This window comes from Microcaecilia unicolor, chromosome 1 (assembly GCF_901765095.1).
Source record: "Microcaecilia unicolor chromosome 1, aMicUni1.1, whole genome shotgun sequence".
Classification (NCBI taxonomy): Eukaryota; Metazoa; Chordata; class Amphibia; order Gymnophiona; family Siphonopidae; genus Microcaecilia; species Microcaecilia unicolor.
The window spans coordinates 318,123,222-318,140,779 of record NC_044031.1 but is presented as its reverse complement, the minus strand read 5'-3'; the positions used below and the strand labels follow the sequence as shown (position 1 = coordinate 318,140,779).

Here is a 17,558-nt window from a genome sequence, read left to right as displayed (position 1 = left end):
CTGCACTTAAACCTTTGTCTAGGATTCACGCCTAACTTTAGGCACGGCCATTAGCACCAGCTGAAATGTGGTGCAAATATATGCACCTAAATTGGGCGCTTATCTCCCCATATTCTGTAACAATGTATGCAAATGCTAGGAACGCCCCCATTCCGCCCATGACTCTTCCATTTCTGAGCCTCCTTTTTTGTTCATGTGTAAAATATACAGTGGGGGAAATAAGTATTTGATCCCTTGCTGATTTTGTAAGTTTGCCCACTGACAAAGACATGAGCAGCCCATAATTGAAGGGTAGGTTATTGGTAACAGTGAGAGATAGCACATCACAAATTAAATCCGGAAAATCACATTGTGGAAAGTATATGAATTTATTTGCATTCTGCAGAGGGAAATAAGTATTTAATCCCTCTGGCAAACAAGACCTAATACTTGGTGGCAAAACCCTTGTTGGCAAGCACAGCGGTCAGACGTCTTCTGTAGTTGATGATGAGGTTTGCACACATGTCAGGAGGAATTTTGGTCCACTCCTCTTTGCAGATCATCTCTAAATCATTAAGAGTTCTGGGCTGTCGCTTGGCAACTCGCAGCTTCAGCTCCCTCCATAAGTTTTCAATGGGATTAAGGTCTGGTGACTGGCTAGGCCACTCCATGACCCTAATGTGCTTCTTCCTGAGCCACTCCTTTGTTGCCTTGGCTGTATGTTTTGGGTCATTGTCGTGCTGGAAGACCCAGCCACGACCCATTTTTAAGGCCCTGGCGGAGGGAAGGAGGTTGTCACTCAGAATTGTACGGTACATGGCCCCATCCATTCTCCCATTGATGCGGTGAAGTAGTCCTGTGCCCTTAGCAGAGAAACACCCCCAAAACATAACATTTCCACCTCCATGCTTGACAGTGGGGACGGTGTTCTTTGGGTCATAGGCAGCATTTCTCTTCCTCCAAACACGGCGAGTTGAGTTCATGCCAAAGAGCTCAATTTTTGTCTCATCTGACCACAGCACCTTCTCCCAATCACTCTCGGCATCATCCAGGTGTTCACTGGCAAACTTCAGACGGGCCCTCACATGTGCCTTCCGGAGCAGGGGGACCTTGCGGGCACTGCAGGATTGCAATCCGTTATGTCGTAATGTGTTACCAATGGTTTTCGTGGTGACAGTGGTCCCAGCTGCCTTGAGATCATTGACAAGTTCCCCCCTTGTAGTTGTAGGCTGATTTCTAACCTTCCTCATGATCAAGGATACCCCACGAGGTGAGATTTTGCGTGGAGCCCCAGATCTTTGTCGATTGACAGTTATTTTGTACTTCTTCCATTTTCTTACTATGGCACCAACAGTTGTCTCCTTCTCGCCCAGCGTCTTACTGATGGTTTTGTAGCCCATTCCAGCCTTGTGCAGGTGTATGATCTTGTCCCTGACATCCTTAGACAGCTCCTTGCTCTTGGCCATTTTGTAGAGGTTAGAGTCTGACTGATTCACTGAGTCTGTGGACAGGTGTCTTTCATACAGGTGACCATTGCCGACAGCTGTCTGTCATGCAGGTAACGAGTTGATTTGGAGCATCTACCTGGTCTGTAGGGGCCAGATCTCTTACTGGTTGGTGGGGGATCAAATACTTATTTCCCTCTGCAGAATGCAAATAAATTCATATACTTTCCACAATGTGATTTTCCGGATTTAATTTGTGATGTGCTATCTCTCACTGTTACCAATAACCTACCCTTCAATTATGGGCTGCTCATGTCTTTGTCAGTGGGCAAACTTACAAAATCAGCAAGGGATCAAATACTTATTTCCCCCACTGTAGGTGCGGGATCCCACGCCTAAATTTGTGTTCCAATTAAATTTAATTAGTGCCAATAATTTGCACTAAGTAGCTCATTCAATTAAATTGTGTGTGCAAATTGGGTGCGTGCCCAAATTTTGCACACAAGTTTTGGCAACTCTTATAGAATTAGGGGGTAAAGGCGGAATGCCTAATTATTAGATATTGTTCTAGTGCATCTGATGAAGTGGACTCTTGTACTGTATAGCTTATGCCTTAATAAATCAATCAGTCTATATGGGCCAGTCTATCATTTTTGTTACTCCAGAGCAGGAATAGGCAACTCCAATCCTCGAATGCCACAGGTAGGTCAGGTTTTCAGGATGTCCACAATGAATATGCATGAGGTAAATTTGCATGAACTACCTCTGTTGAAAGCAAATCTGTTTCATGTTTATTCATTGTGGATATCCTGAAAACATGACCTACCTGTGGCACTCGAGGACCAGAGTTGCCTATCCTTGCTCCACAGTAACATGGCTACCCTTCTGAAAGTTTTTTTTTTTTAAAATATAAAGAAAGTTAGGATTAATTGAGCATTACTTATGATTGAAATTCTTGTTTTCCTGCTATTTTTCTCTCATATGGAGAAACAAAGTGACTGTTCTCCTTTATAAAATAAAAAAAAAAAAGAGAGCGAGAATACCCTGCAAACTGGTTTCTTAGCATTTTGGGGAACTATGCTCATAATACTACTAATCTTTACTTCTTCTTTTTTTTTTTTAAAGGAAAACTTATTTTATCAGTAGACAAAGACACCTATGAGGAACTTGGACTGCAAGGCCAGCCATCTCGTTATTCTGGCAAAAAAGTAATGAGATATAGTGAGTATTTATTTTTATCATCCAATACATTGCAAAGCAAAGCTGAAAGAAAATTGCAACTAACTTCACAGAACACTTGTTTCCCCTGCCCCATCCCCCCATAACCTCCCACGTCTCACTCCAATGTTCCCTTCTAAAACTAGTGTCTTTTTTTTTTTATTTTATAACAATTTTATTGATGACAAGCCAATGCATACACTCCAAAAATATAAGCATAAACTGTTTAAATATAAGAACACGTGGAGGGGCATAATCGAACGAAAACGTCTATCTCCATGGGCATTTATCTCCGAGAACGGGTCCGTGAAGGGGCGGACCGAACCGTATTTTCGCAAAAAAATAGACGTCCATGTTTTATTCGACAATGTGTGAGCTGGGCGTTTTTGTTTTTCAGCGATAATGGAAAATGAAAGCGCCCAGCTCAAAAACGAATAAATCCAAGGCATTTGTTCGTGGGAGGGGCCAGGATTCGTAGTGCACTGGTCCCCCTCACATGCCAGGACACCAACCGGGCACCCTAGGGGGCACTTTCACAAAAACACAAAAAAAAAGGTAAAAGCTCTCCCAGGTGCATAGCACCCTTCCCTTGTGTGTTGAGCCCCCCAAATCCCCCTCAAAATCCACTGCCCACAAGTCTACACCATTACTATAGCCCTAAGGGGTGAAGGGGGGCACCTACATGTGGGTACAGTGGGTTTGGGGGGGTTGGATGACTAAGCATTAAGCAGCACAATTGTAACAGGTAGGGGGGGGGATGGGCCTGGGTCCACCTGCCTGAAGTCCACTGCACCCCCTAACAACTGCTCCAGGGACCTGCATACTGCTGCCAGGGAGGTGGGTATGACATTTGAGGGTGAAAATAAAAAGTTGTGAAATATCATTTTTTGTGGTGGGAGGGGGTTAGTGACCACTGGGGGAGTCAGGGGAGGTCATCCCCGATTCCTTCCGGTGGTCATCTGGTCATTTAGGGCACTTTTTGGGGCCTTATTCGTGAAAAAACAGGGTCCAGGAAAAGTGCCCTAAATTCTAGCTACAAACGCATACTTTTGTTCCATTATCGGCGAAAGGCGCCCATCTCTCTTCAGCCGATAACCACGCCCCAGGTCCGCCTTCGCCACACCTCTGACACGCCCCCATCAACTTTGTCCGCATCCGCGACGGAGTGCAGTTGAAAACGTCCAAAATCGGCTTTGGCTTATACCGATTTATTCGTTTTTGTGAGATAAACATCTATCTCCCGATTTGGGTCGCAATATAGGCATTTTTCTCTTTCGATTATAAGCTGGATAGTAACATAGTAACATAGTAGATGACGGCAGAAAAAGACCTGCGCAGTCCATCCAGTCTGCCCAACAAGATAAACTCACATGTGCTACTTTTTGTGTATACCTTACCTTGATTTGTACCTGTCCTTTTCCGGGCACAGACCGTATAAGTCTGCCCAGCACTATCCCCGCCTCCCAACCACCAGCCCCGCCTCTCACCACCGGTTCTGGCACAGACCGTATAAGTCTGCCCAGCACTATCCCCGCCTCCAAACCACCAGTCCCGCCTCCCACCATTGGCTCTGGCACAGACCGTATAAGTCTGCCCAGCACCATCTCCGTTTCCCGCCACCGGCTTGGCCACCCAATCTCGTCTAAGCTCCTTAGGATCCATTCCTTCTGAGCAGGATTCCTTTATGTTTATCCCACGCATGTTTGAATTCTGTTACCGTTTTCGTTTCCACCACCTCCCGCGGGAGGGCATTCCAAGCATCCACTACTCTCTCCGTGAAAAAATACTTCCTGACATTTTTCTTGAGTCTGCCCCCCTTCAATCTCATTTCATGTCCTCTCGTTCTACTGCCTTCGCATCTCCGGAAAAGGTTCGTTTGCAGATTAATACCTTTCAAATATTTGAACGTCTGTATCATATCACCCCTGTTTCTCCTTTCCTCCAGAGTGTACATGGTCAGGTCCGCAAGTCTCTCCTCATACGTCTTGTAACGCAAATCCAATACCATTCTCGTAGCTTTTACACATATGAAACAATTGAATGTAGCTACTGTCATCAACCCTTTAACTATTTTAACCCCTCCCCCCTCCCTATGTGATGTTATACTTATGTTTAAACCATGTTATTGAACCAACAATACAATAACAACCCAAATATTACTCATGAGTTGTACATCATTTTCAATACATGTCCTCCCCGCCCTCCCATCCACCCCCTATGAATAGTCATAATTGTGTTGTTCTAATGCAGCTATGAAAGAGGACAACATTATAACAATTGCTTACTCAAACCATTAATTCTCTGAAACCATCCATTAAAACTAGTGTCTTATGTCTCTTTAGTAGACTAAACCAGCTCACCAAAACTCAATTCAACCACAGTACTCTCCACTTTGAGTGGGTATCCTGTTAAGTGTCCAAATTGTTCAGCAGTGCTGATTATGCATAGTTAGCTTATCCAAATAGGGGTGCCAAACTTTGACAAATTCTTTTTTTTTCCGGGTCTCCCACTCCTATCCACAGACATTCTTTCCATTGTTAGAAGCTCATGTATCTGATTCTGTCATTGCAGCAAGGTTGACAGGAAAGGTTGTATCCATTGAACTAGTATACTTCTCTTGGAAATCAAACAAGCTTTAAGAAGGAACAGAAGAGATGTAAATACCCTCCACAATATCGTCCAGAAATATCCAAGATGCTGCACTGCAGAGTGGCATCCTAACTTCAATTATGCATATAACTCAAATGCATCCATAAAGCATTCCAAAGTTGCAAATGACAGTACAGTCCCATATACAGTGTTTATATGAAGCAATTCTATCCCTCGCTTTAATAAACATTTGCCATGTGAGGGATGCCCCATATTCTTAGCACGAAAAGGATGAATATACATACGCATCAAAAGTTTGTAATGAAGTTCTTGGAGTTGTGCGTTCTCCACCAACAAAGATGCCCCTCGCAAACTAGTCTTCAGGTGTTCTATAGAATAAGTCCCAAAATCTCAAATCCATTGGTTGGTTGTGTCATGTAAGGGGGATGTGTCCATAGGTTTTTAAATCCCTCATAATATTTACCCTCCATGCTTTTGGTAACTGCTGGCAGTGGCTAATGCTCATGAAAAGGTGAATTCTGAAAATTAATGCTGTAACCTTTCAGTAAAATTAATATATAATGCCTGACTTGTAGATAGAGTACCAGTCTCTAGATTGGAGAAAATATCTTTATACCTCATTGAATTGCCCTGGCTGCTTATTGAGGCGAGGATTAGGTTTAAATTCTTCTGGTTTTATTAATACAAAATTTTGAATGGTGAATGGCCAAATTATATGATAGATCACATAGATTTTATCTCAAAAATTAGAGATAGAAGAGCATGCCATAATTCACCTTTTGTTCTCCCATCTATTAAGGGCATTAAGAGATTTACAATATTTGATAGACTTTTAGCAGTTGAAGCATGAAGGCTTTGGAGTGACATGCACACAACACACACACACTCAACCTCTAGGTGTCAGCTAGACATACTTTCCAAACTCAAAAGAGTGGTATATAAATCAGCTTTAGTTTTTCTTTCGTTAGCCGCACTGAATGTCATGGAGGTATGTCATGTGTTGCAAATGTTTGATGTAATATATACAGTGTACATATTACACTCAGTAACAGAGGTACTGAGGAAGGCGGTAGGTAGACAGCTAAGGGGTCCTTTCCTACTTCAAAAGTGCCACTATTTCCCATTTATAAAAAAAAAAAAAATATATATATTTTTTTTTTTTTTTTTTGAAGTGGTGCTCTTAACAAGGGGAGCAGTGTTATGTCTAAGCTGCGTTAAATACCCAGTAGCTGTGTAAAATTCAAAGCAGCTATAAATATATGTGACCTTCTCTGGGAAAAGGTGACTAAAATAGCAGATCCAAAATGTTGAGCATGGCCGATTTTTCATGTCGTGGGTCCATAAGCTGTCTGAAAAAGTTACATGTTTGAACTTCTATAGTTTGTTTATTTTTCCACATAAAAGGATGAGGTTTGGACTGTTGTATTACAAATGATTTGCTCTAACAGAATTCAGTAAATCTCATTTTTTTTGTTTCTGGTTCAGTGGTGTAGCCAGACCCAGTATTTTCAATGGGCCCAGAGATAGGTCCTTCCAAGCCATGTCCCCCGGGCCCTGCCAGACAGGAAACAGGAAATGATGTCAGCAAGGGTGGGACCCGGCCAATGGAAGCCTGCAGGCCCAGCACAGGCAGTAATAATAAATTGGTGCAGGCGTCAGGGACGCCTGTAAGGTACACTGGGGAGGAATGTGGTTCAGTGATAGGTGGGCAGATGCTGGGACGCTGTGGGAGAAGAGAGGTATTGACGTGGGGTGCTGCTGCTGGGTGGGCCTGTGCCCACTCAGGCCCACCCTTAGCTACGCCACTGTTTTGGTGACTTAAGTCACCTTTTCCCAGAGATGGTCACATACAGCTAAACTACAGGTGAACAAGTAAGGAAAGCATGCAGAGCATGGCTCATGGAATTCTTTCCAACCTCCCTGTGAGTGTTTGTGTGTCTTTGTGTCTGTAAGAAGTGCTCGCAGAGTAATGTAATAGAACATTTTTGATCACATCAACTCAGCCCTTAGAGGGAACATTGGTCTAGAGCACAGTGTTTCTTACACAACAATGATCTGTATGAGATAGTTGGAAGCAAACCTTTTCTACACACCATAAAAATCATTGTTTAAAGTATGTAAAAGGAAAGCTTGGTATGCCTGAGACTTTAAGGAACAAGGTGCTTCAGACTGCTGAAATGAAAAGTGTTCAGCCAAATGTATGTTATGTGGAGGTATAGAGAAAAATATGTTCCATGTTTGTAGAAGAGAGCATGTTGCTGACCATTAAGTATGGAGGCGAATCTGTTATGCTTTGCGGTTATGTGGCAGCCAATGCACAAGAAATATTTTATGGGTGGAAGGATGGGTTCAAATAAATGTCAATATATTTTAGAAGCTTATGTTCCACAATCAGTGAAGAAATTGAAGCTGAAAAGTGGTTGGATATTTCAGCAAGACAAAATACTTCTCAAAATCAACCACAGAAAGAGAAAGAAAAACAAAGATGTATAGAGGGGCATTTTCGATATGATGTCTAAATCCGATGTTGGACGTTTTGTGACTGTGGAGCACAGATTTTGTGCAGAGTCTGCGCTCCGAGGCTGGATGGCTGGCTTCCCTATCGCCCTCTCAGGCCTACCTGAGTACACCCTGGTGGTCTAGTGGCCTCTTTGGGGGCAGGAAAGAGCCCTATGCTTTACTGCCCACTGCCGCTGCTCTCTGGCTCATGCCACCGTGAATTCAAGCGTCAATCTCGTGAGACTTTTGCAGGACGTCTCGGTGGCCATTTGGAAAAAGCGGCAGCACTTCTAACCTCCTTGGCGGCACCGGCCCAGACCAGCGGCAGCAGGAAGGAAAGATTGGGGTTCTTTCCAGTCCCAAAGAGGTTACTCGCATGCAGCTCCTACCTCACAGGTGAGTGCAGGGGCGGGCTGAAAAAAATATTGATGACCTGTGGGGGCAGGGAGGGAGCTGTTTAAAAAAAAAAAAAGTGGATGCTGTAATGGGTGAGTGGAGGGGGCTGTAAAAAAAAAAAAAGATGGAGGAAGGGGGCTATAAAAAAAGGTGGATGCTATGTGTGTGTGGGAGGGGGCTGTAAAGGTGGATGCTATGTGTTGGTGCAGGGAAGGGGCTGGAAAAATATAGATGCTATGAGTGCTGGGAGGGAGCTGGGAAAGTATAGATGATATGTGTGGATGGGGGGTCTGTAATATTGGTTAAATAATGACAAATGTACAGAATTTTGCAGAATTTACAATTTTTTTTTGTTCAGAATTTGCAAATTTTTTGTGCAGTTTTATTTTGTTTGGTGCAGAATTCTGACAGGAGTACAAAACCCACCAAAAACCTACTGTACCCACTGTATACCACTACAATAGCCCTTATGCCTGCAAGTGCCACCTATATATAGGTACAGTAGGTTTTTGGTGGGTTTTGGAGAGCTCACACTTTCCACGACAAGTATACCAGTTAGAATGGGATATGGGCCTGAGTCCTCTTCTTTATAGACCGCTGCACGAACCACTAGGTTATTCCAGGGACCTGCTTGTGCTGTAATAGGACTGTCCATAACATCTGAAGCCATCATAGAGGCTGGTATGTACTACTTTTCACATCTTTGGGGGGGGGGGGGGGGGTCAGTGACCACTGAGATAGTAAGGGAGGGTCATGCCTTAATCCTTCCAGTAGTCGTATCGTCATGTAGGGCACCTTTTTGTGACTTAGGCGTGATTGAAACAGGTCTAGACCAAAACATCTAACTTTTAGTCTTGGACGTTTTTGTTTTGTTCTATTACAGTAGAAAAACATTCAAGTTTGGGAACAGCCAAATCCCACCTCCAATATACTCCCTTGTGATTTGGATGCACTGCAGACAAACACATCTCAAATCCAAGTTTTGAAAATTGCAATTTGGATGTTTTTTGAAGACAAATGTCCAAATGCCCCTATGAAGCGTTTGTTTACACTTTCAAACAACAACAAAACCAGGGGACACAAAATGAAGCTAGAATATGGTAGATTTAAAACAAATAGGAAAAAGATTTTCTTTACTCAGCGTGTAGTGGAATTCGTTGCCGGAGAGTGTAGTGACAGCAGCTGGCCTTACGGAATTTAAAGGGAGTTTGGACAGATTCCTGAGGGAAAAGTCCATTGAACATTATTACTTTTTTTTTTTTTTTTTTGGGGGGGGGGGGGGGGGGGTGCCGGGTTCTTGAAGCCTGGATTGGCCGCTGTCAGAGACAGGATGCTGGGCTTGAAGGACCCTTGGTCTTTTCCCAGTATGATGGTGCTTATGTACTTATGTATATACTATTTTTGAATATGAGCCCCATAATGTCCTTCACAGACTGATACTTAAATATTATTGAAACTAAAATATTTCTGAACTAGAAAAAGTTTTTGCAAGGAAGAGTAGGAAAAAGAAATCTAAAAGCAAGAATAGAAAGACTCTAAGGGCCCTGTTTACTAAGCTGCGTTATAGGCGCACAAGAGTTTTTAGCATGCGCTAAAAACACTAGCACACTTTAGTAAACAGGGGCCTTAGCTGGCTAATGGAAATGGATGGAAGCTGTACTTTCTGCCAAAGGTGGTGGTATAAAGTTCTGACTGAAAGGGTGTCCAAACCTTTGTGCCATAACCACAGTTTTCTTATTTTGAATCTGGAGATTACTGCAATTAAATAGTAATTATGCATTCAAATTTACAGAAGGATGTTGTGTTTAACATTATACTGTACATTTGAATGCATAATTACTATTTATTTGCAATGTAAAAGATTGTATTAGCTTCTTTTCACTAAGGGATTCAGGGGCCCTTTTACAAAGGCGCATAAGAGCCTATGCGTGTCCAGCATTGCCAAATCAGCATTACCACCTGGCTACCGCATGCCCCGGGCAGTAATTCTGAATTTAGCGCATGCTGAAAACACACGGTAGAAAATATTTTCTATTTTATATCTCGTGACATTTACCCAGTGGTAAACGGCAGTGTGTGCACGCTACATGCCTACCGCCCTGGTAGTGTGTGAGACCTTACCGCTAAGTAAATGGGTGGTGTGATAAGGTTTCATGCCGAAAATGGACATGCACTGGTTTTTATTTTGCTGCATATCCATTTTCTAGCCCCTTAGAAAAAGCCCTTTTTCCAGGACGTGGTAAAAAGTGTCCCAGCGCGTACCCAAAAGATGTGCTCGCACTGCCGCAGGCCACTTTTTGCCGTGGCTTAGTTAAAGGACCCCTTAGTGAAACATACAACTCAACAAGGGGTGCCTGTACATATGGATTATTAGAAAAAATCTTTTACTACCTAGAAGATATTAAAATAGAAGTTTTACTTCTCTTTCATGTCACAGGCTCAGCAATACTAGTACATGCCACGATACAAGTTCCATTTTTCATCAGTTATAGGAAATCAACAGTTGTGAAGTTTGTACAAAAAAATTTTCAGCAATTTTTAAAAATAAAATTTCTTGCTGTAGGTTGTAGAAATAAGCTTTGTCACCACAAAAGTGTAGTTGTGCTTCACATTCTCATCAAAGCAATGTGGAGTTGCTAGTATTTGCAGACATATTCTTTAAAGATCCTCTACTGGTTAGTACCTTTTCAAACTAATGTTTTTGAAAAAATACTTTTCATTTCTTTCAGTTGTTACCATTGACCTTACTGATGCTTCTTTCCTTCCTGATACCAAAAAGCATAAGAGAGTGCTGTGGGCTTTAAAGGAAAATATGCCCTTGAAATTTGATTTTCTTCTGGCATGGCATTCTACAGGTAACAAGACAAAGCACTGTACAGAAACTTACTGTCCTCTGTTTTTCTCAACTTTAAAAAAAATATATTTTTCATCAACAATCAAGATTGAGTTAAACACAGAAGTGGGTAATGTCATTGGAGGACTCTGGGATATCTTTCCCAGAGCTCAGAACTAAGTATAAAGTTTGAGCATGCATGGCTCTTCCCATGACCAACAGTCTCCTGAGCACTTCAGGTTTGTTTATTTCCACTCTGCCAAATGGATGCAAAATCAAAGCTCTCATGTTATATAAGCGGTTATTACGTTTGTGTGTTACCTGATGTTCTTTGTCGTCTCTTTCCTAAAAAATAAATGTTTTTAAAAACTCTTCTATTACTCCTTTCTTCTGGTTCCTGTGTCCAAATGTTAAATTTTTTTGGGCTCCCACCATAAATGTAAGTCTTGTGGTCAAATGTTGTCACAAGTTTGCCAGCTTCAAAATCACTATGTATGCAAAAAGAGGCTCCTACTTCCATGTGCACAGGAAGCTTTGTCTTTTCAGAGATCAGCTGACAGCAGTTGAGTAGATCCTCTTTGGCAGAAGTTTCAACCACCTCCCAGTAAACCTGCCACAGAGGAACTGCACCAAGGATCATTCAGACTGACATGTAACACCTTAGAGGTTCCAATGTCCATAGCACAGCTATCCATGTTCTCTTCCAAAACATGTGAGAAATAGAAGCACATCAGTGCTGAGATTTATCAAGGGGTATCCTCCAATTGCAAACCTGTATATTTGTCTTCAGTCTACATTGAAAGATAGCTCCAGAACTTCATGGTCGACATGTTACAACCACTGTCAGCATAGTACTTTCAGCACAAACTGTCTCCAGCAGACTGATTCGGCTTAGGGATTTTTCACACTGATAGTGCAGGCACAGCAGACGACTCATCTTGCTTAGCATTTCAGCTTCAATCATTCCTTCTGCAGTGTGTCAACCCATCCCCCAATGCCATCAACTCCAGTCCAGGTTAGTGCAGGCACAGCAGAGGACTCATCTTGCTTAGCATTTCAGCTTCAATCATTCCTTCTGCAGTGTGTCAACCCATCCCCCAATGCCATCAACTCCAGTCCTGGTTAGTGTAGCAGACAGATCCTCCTCTTCTGTTTTTTTGCTGCTCCTACCAGAACAACTTTATTTGTTCCTACAAAAGATGTTTAACAGACTTCAGTATCAAAACCCTGATGAAACACCATTGCAATCCTGCTCGAGAAATACTTGCTCTTCCCAAGAGCCCTAGCTGCTTTAGCCTTTCCACTTAGGGAAGTCATCTCATCCCCTTTATCATTTTTGTTGCCCTTCTCTGTACCTTTTTTTAATTCCAATATATCTTTTTTGAGATGTGGTGACCAGCATTGCACAGAATATTCAAGGTGCGATCACACCATGGAAAGATACAAAGGCATTATAATGTCCTCATTTTTGTTTCCCATTCTTTTCCTAAGAATTCCCAACATTCTTAGCCACCACCATACACTGAGCAGAGGGTTTCAATGTATCATGAACAATGATGCCTAGATCTGTTTCCTGGTTGGTGACTCCTAATGTGGAACCTTGCATCACGTAGCTATAGTTCAGGTTCTTCTTTCCCACATGCATCACCTTGCACTTGCTTACATTAAACATCATCTGCCATTTGTATGCCCAGTCTCCCAGTCTTGTAAGGTCTTCTTTTAATTTTTCACACTCCTCTTGCGATTTAACAACTTTGAATAACTTTGTGTCGTCAGCAAATTTCATTACTTCACTAGTTATTCCCATTTTCTAGGTCATTTATAAATGTTAAAAAGCAGTGGTCCCGACACAGACCCCTGGGGAACCCCACTATCTACCCTTCTCCATTGAGAATACTGACCGTTTAACCCTACTCTCTGTTTTCTATCTTTTAACCAGTTTTTAATCCACAGTAGAATACTACCTCCTATCCCATGACTCTCCAGTTTCCTCTGGAGTCTTTCATAAGGTACTTTGTCAAATGCCTTTTAAAAATCCGGATACATAGTATCGACTGGCTCACCTTTATTCACATGTTTGTTCACCCCATCAAAGAAACGTAACAGATTGCTGAGGCAAGATTTCCCTTCACTAAATCCATGTTGGCCTTGTCTCATTAATCCATGCTTTTGAATATGCTGTGTAATTTTGTTCTTTATAATAGCCTCTACCATTTTGCCCGGCACCAACATCAGTCTCACCGGTCTATAATTTCCCAGATCACTTCTGTAACCTTTTTAAAAAATCGGCATTACATTGGCTACCTTTCAATCTTCCGGTACCATGCTTGATTTTAAAGATCCTATATAATAATTCTCACCTCCGGCATTACGTTGGCTACCTTTCAATCTTCCGGTACCATGCTTGATTTTAAAGATCCTATATAATAATTCTCACCTCCAACGTTCTGAGGCTGCCTGGAACCGTGGTCTGCTAGGTGCTGTAGATCAAACTGACGTCATGAATCCCACTGATTGGCTGTGCCTCAGGTGAAGTCACAAAGCAAGCAAACCTATGAGAGGTGCAGGACGTTTAATAGACAGGAGTGGAAGTGAGCAAAGCAAGTCTATGGTAAGCAAGGAAGCCCATTGGTTAATCTTTGTTTCCACTCCCCTACACAGCCGTCATTGGTATACACTCAAAAACAAGCAAACCTAGGAGCCATAGGCGCCGACTCCGTGGGTGCTGTGGGTGCTCGAGCACCCCCAATATTTTTAGCACCGGAAGTTCCCTTCGTTCCAGCCCAGCCAGAATTTTAAAAGTCCCTCCAAGTTCCAGGGCCGTCGGGCCGTCCCTCCCTCCGATTCCAGGGCCGTCCGGCTGTCCCTCCCTCCGTCCGATTCCAGGGCCCGCCCTCCGTCCCTCTCTCCGGCCATCCGAATTTTAAAAGCCTCTTTTTACCTCGTCAGTGAAAAGCGTGCACTGCAGGTTCGTTGCTTCAGCCTTCCTTTCTGTCTGTCGGCTGTGGTCCCGCCCTCAACAGGAAATGAGGGCGGGACCAGAGCCGAGAGACAGAAAGGAAGGCTGAAGCAACGAACCTGCAGCAGTGCACGCTTTTCACTGACGAGGTAAAAAGAGGGCCTTTAAAATTCTCTATGAGCTGACTGCCTTTCATATGTATCTTTTAAGGGTTGGGGGTAGGGGGGGAAAGAGGGAAGAGAAGAGGAACAGGGGAGGGATAGGAGATAGGCGAGGAAAGAGGGGGAATGTTTCTAAAATTTGGCAAAAGTTTATTGCTAGATATGCATGATCTCGTTTAGGAATGTTGTTAAAGACTTTTTAGACATGTGACTCTCTACTTTATTTCCTAATAAAAATGATTTAAACATAAAATTCGGACAGAGGGAGGGGGTCTTGGAACTCAAACGGAGGGGGGGGCCTTGGAACTCGGAGGGAGGGAGGGAGGGCCTTGGAGGGGGCCTTGGAACTTGAAGGGAGGGCGGGGGGGCTTGGAACTCGGAGGGAGGGCCTGGAACTGGGGGGGAAGAGGGAGGGCCTGGAACTGGGAGGGAGGGGAGGCCTTGGAACTCGGACGGAGGGGGGCCTTGGAACTCGAAGGGAGGGAGGGAAGGAAAGAAGAGAAGGGAGGGAGGCCTGGAACTCGAAGGGAGGGAGGGAAAGGAGAGAGGGGAGGGAGGAGGGAGCCTGGAACTGGGAGGGAGGAGGGAGCCTGGAGCTAGGAGGGAGGGTGGGATTGGAACTCTGAGGGAAGGAGGGCCTGGAACACGGAGGGAGGGGGAGAGGGGGGTCGGAGAGGAGAGGAGGGGGCGGGGTGGGGAATGCACCACCTGTAAAAAAAAAAAAAAAAAAAAAAAATTTCAGCACCCCCAATCATTTTGAAAAGTTGGCTCCTATGCTAGGAGCTGCTGCTTCACATTGTTGTTTTTAAATTGTTGTTCCATATGAAACAAGTCTAAAGCTGTTTCAACTGGATAGACAGTGCCTTAAAACGTGGAGGACAAAAGGAGGGGGGAGACAGACAGACCCTGCAACTGGGTGGGAGGGAGGGAGGGGGGGACCTTGCAACTGGGAAAAAGGGAGAGGGAACCCTGAAACTGGGAAAAAGGGAGGGAGGGGGGACCCTCCTGCAACTGGGAGACAGACCGGGGGGGTGGGGGACCCTGGAACTGGGAGGGAGGGGGGACCCTGGCACATACTCTCATTCTCACACACACTCGCACCCAGTCTCTCTCTCTGTCACACATACACACACACACACTCGCACATTCACTCTCTCTCACACAGTCACTCTCACACATACACACTTCGAGGAAAACCTTGCTAGCGCCCGTTTCCTTTAAAACAGAAACGGGCCATTTTTACTAGTAAGTTACATATTACTACCAATAGTTCTGCAAGCTCATTTTTCAATTCTATCAGTACTCTGGGATGAATACCATCTGGTCTACTCTTCATTTTGTCAAATTACACCATTACATCCTTCGGGTTTATAGAGATTTCATTCACCATTTCTGGCACCGGTATCTCTCCCAAATCTTCCTCGGTGAAGACCAAAGTAAAGAATTCATTTAATCTCTCCGCTATGGCTTTGTCTTCCCAGAGTGCCCCTTTTGCCTCTTTGTCATCTAGTGGTCCAACTGATTCTTTTGCTGTCTACTTGCTAGTATACCTAAAAAAATTTTTACTATATGTTTTTTTTTTGCCTCCAATGCAATCTTTTTTTCAAAGTCCCTCTTTGCCTTCCTTATCAGCGCTTTGCATTTGATTTGCCATTCCTTATGCTGTTTCTTATTATTTTCAGTCGGGTCCTTCTTCCATTTTCTAAAGGATTTTCTTTTAGCTCTTATAACTTTCTTCACCTCACTTTATATCTATACTGGTTGTCGTTTGGCCTTTCTTCCTCCTTTTTTAATACACAGAATATATTTAGCCTGAGTTTCCAGGATAGTATTTTTGAACAGCACCCATGCCTGATGTAAATTTGTGACCTTTGCAGCTGCTCTTCAGTTTTTGTTCTTCTCATTTTATCATAGTCGCCTTTTTGAAAGTTAAATGCAACTTATTGGATTCCCTATGTATACTTAATCCAAAGCCGATATCAAATCTGATCATATTATGATCACTGTCAAGTGGCCCCAGCACAATTACCTCCTGCATCAGATCATGTGCTCCACTAAGGACTAGGTCTAGAATTTTTCCTCCTTGTTGGCTCCTGTACCAGCTGCTCCATAAAACAGTTCTTGATTTCATCAAGGAATTTTACCTCCCTAGCATGCCCTGATGTTACATTTACCCAGTCAATATCGGGGTAATTGAAATCACTCATTATTATTGTGTTGCCTAGTTTGTTAGCCTCCCTAATTTCTGATTAACATTTCTCCATTTGTCTGTTCATCCTGGCCAGGTGGACGGTAATACACTCCTATGACTATCCTTTTCCCCTTTACACATGGAATTTCAATCCATAGGGATTCCAAGATGTGTTTTTCTTGCTGCAGAATTTTCAATCTATTTGATTCAAGGCCCTCCTTAATATACAAAGCTATCCCTCCATCAATTCGATCTACCCTATCACTACAGTATAATTTGTACCCCGGTCCCACTAGTTATCCCACTAGTGTCCCACTAGTTATCCTCCTTCCACCAGGTCTCAGAGATACCTTTTATATCTAATTTGTATTTTCGAAAAGCTATCTGTTTACATGAAATGATTAATGTCTTTCTGAATTTTAATTATTTGTAAGCTCCTTCAATTGTTGAGGTCATTTTGATTGTAATCCACACTAAACGAATTGGATATTAGCGGAATATAATAACTTGAATTGAATTATCATTTGGCATATCTCCCAATAAATGGACATAAAATAAAACATTCAGAGAGGTCACGTGATGCGCTAGAGGGCTCAAGACGCGTTTCTGTGCTCTCTGAGGTTCCTCCGTCAATCTACACCAATTAACTGATTAAAACCTTGGACTCCAGTCCTGGAATTGATAGCGGATCACTAAGAACATCTAATGGATAAATTTGTGGAACCGCAACTTAAAAGCTTGCCCGCTAGAAGCACAAAAAAGGAAAAAGAAAAATCAAAAGCGCTGAGTGGCGACGAAGAACAAGCAAAGTGCGACAGCCCTACTTTTACCCCGAAGCAATTAAAACAACTTACGGAAGTGGTAGGGCTAGCACTGGCACCGAAATTTGAACAGCTGGCGTCCCAGATCGCTACTCTGACATCTTCTTTAACGGACACTACAAATCGTACAGGAGAACTCGAGCGCCGTGTCTCGGAGTTAGAGGACACATGCATTTCTACTGCGGCACAGATGAAGAAACAAAATGGCACGATTGAACAACTGCTGGCGAAAATCGACGATCTAGAGAACAGATCGCGCCGAGCAAATCTCCGAATCGTAGGGCTCCCAGAATCGGTTGGGGACAGATTCTTGGCCACGGAGTTAGAACAGTGGCTGAAGAGAGAGTTCGCGCTCTCGGATAGTATGGGCCCACTGTGCCTTGAACGGGCTCATCTTGTGGGGCGCCTTCAAGATGGCCGCCAGGCCCCGCGAGTAGTCCTCATTA

General features: G+C 43.3%; 1 protein-coding gene across 1 annotated transcript in view; it reads left to right on the top strand.

Annotated features, from left to right (window-relative positions):
- The window catches only part of RPP40 (ribonuclease P/MRP subunit p40), a 90,034-nt gene that overhangs the window by 52,146 nt on the left and 20,330 nt on the right, over positions 1 to 17,558 (top strand). Inside the window, exons 4-5 of the mRNA XM_030208756.1 lie at positions 2,550 to 2,645; positions 10,877 to 11,002. Of these exons, the coding sequence (XP_030064616.1) occupies positions 2,550 to 2,645; positions 10,877 to 11,002 (222 nt within the window). The remainder of the gene's footprint in view (positions 1 to 2,549; positions 2,646 to 10,876; positions 11,003 to 17,558) is intronic.